General features: G+C 52.6%; 1 protein-coding gene across 2 annotated transcripts; it reads right to left on the reverse strand.

Moving 5' to 3' along the window:
• Positions 1-255: 255 nt before the first annotated feature.
• On the reverse strand, positions 256-8,515 carry HS1BP3 (HCLS1 binding protein 3). 2 transcript variants are annotated; one of them, XM_061569598.1, is made up of 7 exons: positions 8,265-8,515; positions 6,096-6,261; positions 4,690-4,897; positions 4,098-4,419; positions 3,367-3,521; positions 2,608-2,743; positions 256-1,946 (listed from the first exon to the last, which is right to left on the reverse strand). In XM_061569598.1, the coding sequence occupies exons 1-7, from the start codon at positions 8,288-8,290 to the stop codon at positions 1,697-1,699; spliced, it is 1,263 nt and encodes a 420-aa protein (XP_061425582.1). In that variant the 5' UTR covers positions 8,291-8,515; the 3' UTR covers positions 256-1,696. The 2 variants fall into 2 exon arrangements, with proteins under 2 accessions (XP_061425582.1, XP_061425581.1); XM_061569597.1 differs by having other exon boundaries at positions 1,768-1,946; positions 2,608-2,756; positions 3,379-3,521.
• Positions 8,516-11,428: the final 2,913 nt, after the last annotated feature.

Raw genomic sequence — 11,428 nt, forward strand, 5'->3', positions numbered from 1 at the left:
AAGGAATACGAATTCTGACGGTGGTGATGGTAATGGTTTTGGTGATGTATAGCATTCAGAATGATGAGATAAGGAGTAGTGATTATTATGACGACTTAATCATCTAGGAAAAGATGAATAGTAATATAGACATTCTTTGCGTCTTTCGGTAAAGTCACGTAGATAGAAAAATTAATAAAATAAAAATCACGACGTTTCGATCGCAACACAAGCAATCGTCTTCTTTTTCACCTGAAGACGGTTGCTTGTGTTGAGATCGAAACGTCGTGATTTAGATTTTATAATTTTTTCTATCTACGTGGCTTTACCGAAAGAGCCAAAGAATATGAGAATATATAACAATATATTCTTGCAGTCACGAAAGCTTTAAGTCAAGAGTAATATAAACATTGATTCATTATTTGGGTTAGCGCGCAATCTCTTTTAGTGCAATGCAATTCACATTAACGTGCGCCGCCTTATAATTCACAGCAGCGTGGCAGTGATTCTTAAATCATTCCATTCGGAAGTGGTCAGGACGGCTCAAGAGGTGAGAGCACGGAGATTGCACCACCGTGACCCTCCATGTGAATCCGCGTTTCAACCACCCGCGAATAAAGCGGATTCGCGCGCTTAGCAAACTGAAGGCCTCAGCCTGGTCACGAATGACTGCGTACAAACACACGTCGTGGGAATTCGATACTGGAGGCAAAAATGGGCGAGGCGCAGAGTCGTGAGGCATTTACGACGCTGGTAGCCTAAGGCGAGGCCGCCCGTTGTTGTGCGATGGAACAAGCGGTCCTGGTGTCGGCCAAGTTGGGGGTCGAGGTCGTGGTCGCTTGAATGTGGTGGCCGCTCAAGGCGACAGCGAAGTCGGCCGATGTGGGCCACCTCTCGTTAAAACTAAATAGTTTTTCCCGGGTAAGGCCGACTGAGCTATGTAACTCATTTTCAGAAGCGACCTTGCCACAAATGATAGCTCAACGAAATGGCTTATCACGTTGATATTTATAGCAGCCAAATACTCTGAAACGAGTGATTCTAAATGTAGAGAGAAAAACCGGAGGACCTGGAGAAAAATACAAGCGACCACGGAGAGAACATGCAAACTCCAAATATAGAGGCGTCAGGGTCGGGATTGAACCCATGACCTGCTGGATACCAGGCGAGGTAGTTAACATCTCGCCACCCTGGTGCCCCTATTGGTTGGTGCGTTACTGCCCGACCGGCCAAGTGTGACCCAAGCGACACGGCTCAGCGGTCGCGCGTTTGCGGCTTTATTCCTGCAGAGGTTCAGGGTTCGAATCCAGTGGCCGCCCTGGTTAATGCTGCGGGTGTAGTAACCGTTACCAATAACTCCGCGTCACAGGAGATGTCAAAGACCTCTGGACATCATGAGCGAAGAAAGGCCATCATGTGCCGGTGTCAGGGTCAAAATTTTCAAAATATTCGAAATTTGCACTGCAAATTACTCAATTGGTGTTAAATACAGCAACAATCGCACGTTACCATCAGACAAATGTCCATTTGCAGGACAGGCGCACAGTCACCTTGTGCCCACAGGGACAGCTTCGACTGGGGGTTCCCTTTCAAATGTGTTGAGATGAGATTGTAAGGCGCTCCGAGACACCCTGGCGTACAGGAGAGCTCTACATCAAATACAAATCGTCGTCACGGTCATTATAAGCGCGATCATCTTGGTTTTGCTCGGACGCGCTCAGAAGAGGGAGAGCGGCTCGTCGTCCCCCGCGTTCTCCTGGATGTACGCCAGGATGTCCGTTGCATCCATGGAGCTCGACGCCTTCGTGGGAAGGGCCTGGGAGGTTCCTCCCTCCTTCGGGGGCGCCAATGACGAGGTCGCGACCCCCCTGACCCCGCCGGGTTTTGGGGGCAACCTCGGCTTAGGCTTGGGCTTGGGTTTGGGTTTTGACCTCAGCTTCAGGATGTCCTCCAGGTCATCGGCGACGCTGTGGGAAACACGAGGGCGTCTGAGTTATGGGAACGACCTTTTTCCACCGCACATCCGAGCCACGCAGGCGCAGGGCACTCACGGTACAGCTTGTATCCCACTATTTGTCGAGGTGAGCCAGAAGTAAAACCGCGATACGGTGGCCATACGCGCCATCTGAATCTGGCTCGGTGGCCATGGGCGGAGGTTGACAATTGCCATCGTACGTTGGCATCAGACGAGTCTAGAACGAGTGTTCCGCCGACTTCGCATTGCTCATTATGTGTGACATCCGCGGTACGGTTCGGGTTCTGCGGTGGAAAAAAAAACAACAACTCGACACCTCCTCGGGTAGTTTCGAATCATAATTTAGACTTCTGACGCGCGCGGTTTTCGGAGGCGCGAGCAATCACAGACAAGCGGGGAAGACAGCAGGCGGGCAGGAAAGCGGTGACCTGGTGCGACTGACAATTGCCCAAGCTCTACGGTTCTCGAAATATTAATTAATTTCAGCCAATTAATGAGTGTTTATGCATGCGAGAGGAAGAACCGGAGCACCCCGGAAGAAAACCTATCGGGGTGAAAGGGTTCACCAGTGCCACACGACCCTAACTCGGCTATCTCGCACGCTGGGACCGGGGCCCGACGGGGCACGCTTGCGATGGGAGCGGCGCGGTTACTTGAGCAGCTCCTCCTCGTCCTGCGTGAACCCCGACGTGGGTGCCGGCGAGGGCTCGCCGACGAGCTCCGGCGGCGGCAGCAGCAGGGGGTCGTCGCTCCTGACGGCGCCGCCCAGGTCCGGAGCGTCGAACAGTCCTCACGTCCCCGCCTGCCGCAGGCCACGCGGTCACAGCAGCCGTGACAACGTTTGCGACGATTGTTCGACTTCGTTTGGCACTTATTCGTGCTGTCTCTACCCAGCAACTTGGAACAAGATCAAGAGGTGAGAGGTGGACGGGTGGCCCAGCGGTCAGAGACAGAGCCGGCACCACTGAAAGCCTGGGTTGGAACCTAGGTGTGTATCTGGCCATGATTAAACCAGGCTCTCGGGTGTAGCAAGTTGATTTCGCCAGCTCAGTCACCAATGACTGCACGAAAAAAATGTCGTGTAATTTTTTTTATCATCATTAATGCGGCGATAAGGAAGGGGGAGGGTTAAAAAATGCCCTGCTGAGAATTGGGTTCGCTCACTCGACGAAGATGTCACATTTCCCCACCTCCGATGAGCGCGGCTGGCTACGCACGGCGCGAAAGAAGCTTAACATACACATGTACGTACATGCTAGCGGTGGTTAAGAGGACGCCTGAAGCAGCGTGGGCCAGTCACAGGCACGAGAAACCTACGATTTTGGCGTGGCGGTTACGGTGGGGGGGGGAGGGGGCACAGGTAAAATCCACAAACGGCGCGACGTGAATCCCGTCCGCGGTGGTGGTGGGGCGTGCGGCCTCACCGTGCCACGTCTCTGCGGTGTCCCGTGCGGCGGCGGGCGCCCGTGTCGGGAAGAGGGGATCGTGGCGGACAGGAGCATTCATCTTCGCCCGCGAGGGCGCGGGAGCCGGAGGAGGCTTCGGGCTCGGAGCCGGTGCCTTCTTCCTGCGGAAATACGGCAACGCGCAGGGGCGGAATTCACGGGGCGAAAAGTAACCGCAGCCTTGATCACCATCGTCGTCATCAGTCACGATCGATCCACCGCTGGATGAAGGCCTCTCTAAGCCGTTTTCATTCTCTCAAGGTTGCATGATCCACCAGTGATCAACAAAATCATTGTCGATGTCATCAATCCTCAACAGCACCTCCAGCAGTCATTGTCGTCAATTCCACACGTTCGTCATCAATTCTCAACTGTAATCTCTATTAATCATCAACATGAATACTTATCAACCCTAAAACTTTACCAATTGTCAATTCATAATTATTCATCATCATCATCATGTGTTTGTGGGAGCACAAGTCTCAAAGTGCTTACAGGAAGCATTTTTGATAAATCTGCAATCTACTTGCTGTACCGGATCCTAGAAGAGCCTCCGTATTTGCCATGCAGATCGGAGTCGTAACAATTCCATCTCTATGTGATCCGCCTACCCCTGCATTATAAGATCCGCTCAGATCAACAGGTTCGCGACGCCACCACCGCCGCCACCACCGCCACCCGGTACAGCAGGGACCTACTTTTTCATCACTCCGAGCGGGTCGTCGGCCTCATCACTGCTGGACTCCTCCGCCGGTTCGGGCGCCTTTGCTTCTCGCCGCGCTCCGCCCGTATCCCTCCTCGGGGCCGCGGGCTGCGCGTTGCGGGGTGCCGGCGCGGGTCTGGACGCGGTCGCGTCGCGCCCGGCCGTTCGGGTGTGACGCTGCCCAAAATTCACCTCCTCGTCCTCGTCGTCCCTCGCGTCGTCGTTCCCAAAGAACGATCGCTCGCTCGGCTCGTCCGGGGCATCGAGCCTCCTCGGAGCGGAGGCCCACGGCTCCGTCACGAACTCGGAATTTGCGTCTGCGAACAAAAAGCGACAAAATTACTACACCGCGAGGGGTTCTAACCGAGCAGGAGATGGGGCTGGATTGACTGGAGGTGATAGCCGTCAATTAAAGCATCAGGGGACATTGACCACAGTAATGATTTCAACTTGTAGCGCCGCTGCCGCGCGGTATTCGCTCGCTCTCGAAGAGACAGAACGACTCGGAGGCGATCGTGGCCACCACCCCCCCCCTTCCGGCGGCGCCACCGCCACCACCACCGGGGCCGCCCTGTGCCGTCGCGCACCCAGGAAGTGCAGCGTCTCGGGCGCCGTGGCGAGACTGGCGTCGCGCGCCACGGCCTGCAGGAGGCGGTGGAACGCGCCACGCCGCTCCTGCAGCTCCGCCTCTCCCACGAGCAGCGCCCGCCGCGGCATCGGGGGCAGCGCCGACCCCGGGAAGCGGCCCGCCAGCGCTCTCGCCAGCTCCTCGAACTGACTGAACGACCGCTGCACCTGCTCGCGCCCGCCACGGGAGAGACGGACGGGAGGAGGAGGAACCGGGGATGAGAATCGCCACGGTGGGGCGAGTTTACGGGACGCGTGGATTTTGGTGGGCGGCCTCGACAATTGGAGTTGGCAAACGTTCGTTAAAAACGAAGGCGGTAAAGGTGGCGTGAGGAGCCACGGTGCCGAGCCGGCGCGATTGAGAGCGTAGGATCAATTCTCGGGGGTTTCAGCCATCCGCGGTTAAACCAGGCACTCAGGAGTTTTCGAATTGATGGTTTCAGCAACGTCAATAATGACTGCACATCATCATCGTCGTCGTCGTCGAGACGAATGTTTGTTTATTACACTTGCTGTACTAACATCTCCGGTCCAGTGGGTGAGGGAGTTTTGCAAATTGCAACCTGATCCACCAACCCTCGCCGTCAATCTAAATCTAGCATTACGCTTAATTTGGTCAATTCCAGCTCTTGAGCGATAAAACGTAACACGCGCGCGTCTAATAATTTTGACGGTGAACTCTCTTTGCCGGGTACACGGCAATGCATCGTCCCTCCCCCACCACCAAACGAGAACTGAAGGGACTTCAGAAGTAGTTCTGTAACATCACCTTCCACAGACAACATTTGCCCAGTGAGGCCCCAAAATTCACGTCTCCTGGTTCGCTGCACATGCAGACGCGTCGCTTGCCGATTTTCTCAAACTACCCCTCCCCCCCACTCCCTGCCCGCGATGAGGCGTTAGCTACCTCACCTGATATACAGGAGGTCGTTGGTTTAGTCCCAACCCTGACTTCTGTATATTTGCACATTTGGCATTTGCGTGTCTCTCTCCCCATGGTCGCATGGATTTTTTCTCCAGATCCTCCGGTTTTCCCCTCTACATTCCGAATAAACATCACGCGTTTTGACCTTTGAGGGCATTTGGCTGCTACGATTATTCCACGTGATAAGCCACTTCGCTGACCTATCCATTCGTGATGGCCTGAGCGCTTCTGAAAAAGAGCTGTACAGCTCAGTGGGCCTTGCCTAGTAAAATAAATAATAGTTTATTCCCGAGTGGTGGGAGCGGCGGTGACGTTGCTACGGAACTCGAGCGCACTCCGAAGGGGCAGTGGGGGGCACGACGCTCCGAGTGGAGCGTGCGACGCTCCGCGTTATTTGGGAACGGCTCCGAGGTGGCAGAGAGGAGGAGCGGAGGCGCGCACCGTGAACTGCACGTTGTCCGCGGGGCCGTGCAGCGTCGGCGCCTTGAAGCAGGCGAGGCGCGTGACGGCCAGCACGCGATACTCCACGTGGCCGCGCATGCCCTCCCGCCGCTCGGCAAAATCCAGCACGTGCAGGTCCAGCCCCGACACGGAGTTCTGCAGCTGCCTGCTCGGCACATGGGGGGGGGGGGCAGTGGGTGGTGCAGCGGTGGTGACATGAGATGACAGCCGTTTGCGGTGGTGGTGACGGCAATGGTGGTGGCGGCGGTCATGCGGTTGCAGTGGTGGCGGTGGTGGCGATGGTGGGCAGCGGCGAACAACTGCAGTTCTGCGTCTTTACCATTCGCCTTCGAGCAATAAATGCATCACGAGCGCGACACACAGCAGCTCACGTGGCGGGCGGACGTTGCACCTCGGGGCCGGCTTCGCGCGCACAGCGAACCCACCGCCCCACTCCGGAGCCCCACCAATCCGGCGGGCCGCCGAGGCAACGTCGACGATTACCTCTCGTCTCGCCACAGTCGAGGGCCGGTGGCCACGAGTGCTTTTTTAGAAAGCCACAACCCCCGTGAACGAATCCGGTTCATCTCTCTCTCTCGTGCTGCCGGATTTATTGGAATCGTGCTGACAGCGCGAACTTGCCAACCGATTGGATTTCCCTTGGAAATTCTTGTAGCTGGTGGCGTTATTGTTCGTAACATACTGCGCTTCTGAATAGGTTGTTTTTGTTGTTGCTGCTGCTGCTGTATTGTGTACAACAGCGAATTAGGGAAAAAAAAGTTCGTACAATCGTGGCGTCAGCAATTATAATTTAAACTTGTAATGCTGTCCCGTCCGCCACACATATTCAGATAGTACGCTTGCGTTTAGTTTGTCGTCCTGCCGCCGCACCTCCGATAAGCACGATTGACAACGTACGGCGCGAAAGAAGTTCAACGTACGTGCACAGTGTCCGCTCATCGCTCGAGTAGTGAGGGGGAGAGAGGACGACTCGGAGGCGACGGGAGGAGGAACCACAGACGAACTGCAAGGCAGGGCAGGGAGCCCGGCGCCAAATTCCCTCCCAAGTTCTGGGGTCCTCTATCTATAAAGATGTTTCCAGGAGGCTGGAGCGCCGGGAGAAAGCCCACGCATGCGAGGGGGCAGCGGCTTACCCAGTAAACATGGAACGTTGGGTTAACGAACGTTGAGCCAACGTTGAGCCAATTACCCTACATGCAAACTTTGGTCAAAACCTTGCAAGTTTACCGGGTACAAATATTCCGGAGCTCAGCTCCAGCTAATATTACTATGATGAACTCAATCCGCAGCAGCCTCACGTCATGCATACCATCATCATTACCATCATCATCAGCAGCGGTACAAGGATCATCACCATCACCACCACCAATAATCTCATCAAAATCCGCACCATCGTTATGACCGCCACTGCCATCGATAACATCATCACAATTAATCCAGGAGCATCAGACGAATTAACCATCTCATTACCACATCCACAAAAACCATCGCCGTCTCACCACTGCATTCATAACCACAAAAATCATCTCAAACACCGCACGCATCGCGATCACAACACAAGCATCACCACGCATACCATCGTCATACACAGCACCATCACCGACATCAACATAATCACCATCACCATACACATCACTAATAAGACAAAGATCCCCCGTATAGCCTGAACAGGCTGTTGGGACAAGTGCTGTGAGCAAGCGCCGAATGAAGGCCGGCACGGCACACGAAGTTCACACACCGCACCAGGCACTCATTTGAGGCTGAGCCGACCTAGGGGAGACCCAGGACCGGTTCAGATAATCGTCACTGGTGTGGGCCGTGAGCCACCGCTCCCCATCACCAAACCACCATCACCATCACCACCATTACCACTATCATCACCACCACCATCACCACCACCACCATCACCACCATCACCATCATCACCACCACCACCACCATCATCAACACCATCACCACCACAATCACCATCACCACCATCACCACCACCACCATCATCACCATCACCACCATCACCACCACCACCCCCATCATCACCGCCATCACCACCACCATCACCACCATCACCAGCACCATCACCACCACCACCATCATCACCATCACCACACGCATCACCGCTCGCTGTGGGCCACTCGAAGCGGCTCTCACCGCGTTGTGAGAGTAGCCTCACGCATCTCGCCTCCTCCTCCTTCCTCCTGCCGCTGCCGCCGATGGCGATGAGCGCTTGACAAGTCCGCAGCAAAGCCGAATGCCCCTCAACGCGACGCCTCAACAACAACAACAACCCGCATCAGCAAGTCTTCGTCTCTCCACCGTCTTCGACAAAGCACTCCACGGCTGCCCCTGTCGCACACGTGACACGAGCCGGGGGGTGGCCCGACTTGACACCCGAACCGGAGTTCCGGTGTCGATTTTAACGAATTCAACATCCGAGCAGAGCCTCATTTCCTCCTCCCAGTTGGGTCACGTCCTGTCGTCTCGCTCCGTGCCTCGCTCGCCCCGTGGTGGCGATCTGGCAGGATGCAGAAGTCGTTCTCCATGCGGGGCTCTTTGAGCCTCTCCTCCTCCTCCAACGCCGCCTCGGTCATCCCGGGGGGAGAGTTGAATGGTTGATTGGTCAACTCCTTATCAGTGACTACCTTGTTCATACCTGTCAACCCCTTTTCAGTGACTACCTTATTCATACCTGTCAACCCCTTTTCAGTGACTACCTTATTCATACCTGTCAACCCCTTATCAGTGTCTACCTTATTCATACCTGTCAACCCCTTATCAGTGTCTACCTTATTCATACCTGTCAACTCCTTATCAGTGACTACCTTATTCATACCTGTCAACCCCTTTTCAGTGTCTACCTTATTCATACCTGTCAACCCCTTATCAGTGTCTACCTTGTTCATACCTGTAAATTCCTTATCAGTGACTACCTTATTCATACCTGTCAACCCCTTTTCAGTGACTACCTTATTCATACCTGTCAACCCCTTATCAGTGACTACCTTATTCATACCTGTCAACCCCTTATCAGTGTCTACCTTATTCATACCTGTCAACCCCTTATCAGTGACTACCTTATTCATACCTGTCAACTCCTTATCAGTGTCTACCTTATTCATACCTGTCAACCCCTTATCAGTGACTACCTTATTCATACCTGTCAACCCCTTATCAGTGACTACCTTATTCATACCTGTCAACCCCTTATCAGTGACTACCTTATTCATACCTGTCAACCCCTTATCAGTGACTACCTTATTCACACCTGTCAACCCCTTATCAGTGACTACCTTATTCATACCTGTCAACCCCTTATCAGTGTCTACCTTATTCATACCTGTCAACCCCTTATCAGTGACTACCTTATTCATACCTGTCAACCCCTGATCAGTGACTACCTTATTCATACCTGTCAACCCCTTATCAATGTCTACCTTGTTCATACCTGTAAACCCCTTATAAGTGACTACCTTATTCATACCTGTCAACTCCTTATTAGTGTCTACCTTATTCATACCTGTCAACCCCTTATCAGTGTCTACCTTATTCATACCTGTCAATCCCTTATCAGTGACTACCTTATTCATACCTGTCAATCCCTTATCAGTGACTACCTTCTTCATACCTGTCAACCCCTTATCAGTGTCTACCTTATTCATACCTGTCAATCCCTTATCAGTGTCTACCTTATTTATACCTGTCAACTCCTTATCAGTGTCTACCTTATTCATACCTGTCAACTCCTTATCAGTGTCTACCTTATTCATACTTGTCAACTCCTTATCAGTGTCTACCTTGTTAATACCTGTCAACTCCTAATCAGTGACTACCTTATTCATACCTGTCAACCCCTTATCAGTGTCTACCTTATTCATACCTGCCAAGCCCTTATCAGTGTCTACCTTATTCATACCTGTCAACCCCTTATCAGTGTCTACCTTATTCATACCTGTCAACTCCTTATCAGTGTCTACCTTGTTAATACCTGTCAACTCCTAATCAGTGACTACCTTATTCACACCTGTCAATCCCTTATCAGTGTCTACCTTATTCATACCTGTCAACCCCTTATCAGTGTCTACCTTATTCACACCTGTCAACCCCTTATCAGTGTCTACCTTATTCATACCTGTCAACCCCTTATCAGTGTCTACCTTATTCATACCTGTCAACCCCTTATCAGTGTCTACCTTATTCACACTTGTCAACCCCTTATCAGTGGCTACCTTATTCATACCTGTCAACCCCTTATCAGTTTCTACCTTATTCACACTTGTCAACCCCTTATCAGTGGCTACCTTATTCATACCTGTCAACCCCTTATCAATGGCTTTCACAAATTATAGTTCAACGAAGTGGCTTATCATCATCATCAGGTGGCAATTTATATCGCAGCCAAAATACTCTGATCTCAGATTTTCTCTATCGCATCATTTTTATGCTATCGGCATATATCAGTGAAATTAACTCTGTCACTTATGATTGCAAGTTGTTGCGAGTCAGTGACTAATTTAGTGTTAAAATATGGTGCTGTATTTTTAGGATAGTGTGTTTATAATATCATTTTATGTAGATATCCACATTTATTTAATATTTTTCTTCTGCAGTTTTAATTGAAAATGCAATATTTGATATCTCAAAAACCTGATGTGATAGACAAAAACTGATGCCAGATTTGGAATCAGCACCCCAAAATTACCTTAAAACCTTTGGAATACCTTATGCCAGAAAAAGTGTGTTGCCCAGTGCTATATTTCATACTGCCCCCCTTGTTAAACCGCTTCGATTTATTCATCGTGGCACCTTTCGGGAACGCATCTCCGACCTACGCCGGGGTATCGCATCACCCGCGTCACGGTGTCAATTTGGAAAAGCTGCCGCGCAGTGTCCGCTCCACTCTCGTCGAGAGACGGAGGACGACTCAAGAGGAGGAACCCACGGACGACACTCGGGGAAGGCAGCAAGCGGTGGGCCAGCGCGAGCCACAATTGCCCAAGCTCGCGCGGTCCTCTCTGCATGAAGGCGCTATCGATTGGTTTTTTTTTTTACACGCGGGAGGAAACCGGAGGACCCAGTGCCGGATTATCAAAGTAGCATCACATTCCTGCGGAGGGAGCTGGTAGGAACGTTGGGTTGCTCGGTCAATGGCCAGGGTCAACGGCGGCGTGGTGTATTCCACAAATATGCCCCACTGAGGGCGGGCACAAGCCGGCGTGAGTAGGTTAAACGTTGAGTTTTATAAGGGCACCACGGGGTGACCAGCCCCTCCCCACCCAGCCCCACCCCTCCCACCCCCACCCAGCCCCATCCCCCCC

This window comes from Lethenteron reissneri, chromosome 43 (assembly GCF_015708825.2).
Source record: "Lethenteron reissneri isolate LAM-NWPU_2019-01 chromosome 43, ASM1570882v1, whole genome shotgun sequence".
Classification (NCBI taxonomy): Eukaryota; Metazoa; Chordata; class Hyperoartia; order Petromyzontiformes; family Petromyzontidae; genus Lethenteron; species Lethenteron reissneri.

Coding starts and splice junctions, on each gene's coding strand:
- HS1BP3 (XM_061569598.1), bottom strand. CDS start 8,290: ATGCGTGAGGCTACTCTCACAACGCG. Junction 4,898..6,095: donor CGGACAACGTGCAGTTCACG/GTGCGCGCCTCC, acceptor GGGCGCGAGCAG/GTGCAGCGGTCGTTCAGTCA. Junction 1,947..2,607: donor GACGAGGAGGAGCTGCTCAA/GTAACCGCGCCG, acceptor TGTTTCCCACAG/CGTCGCCGATGACCTGGAGG.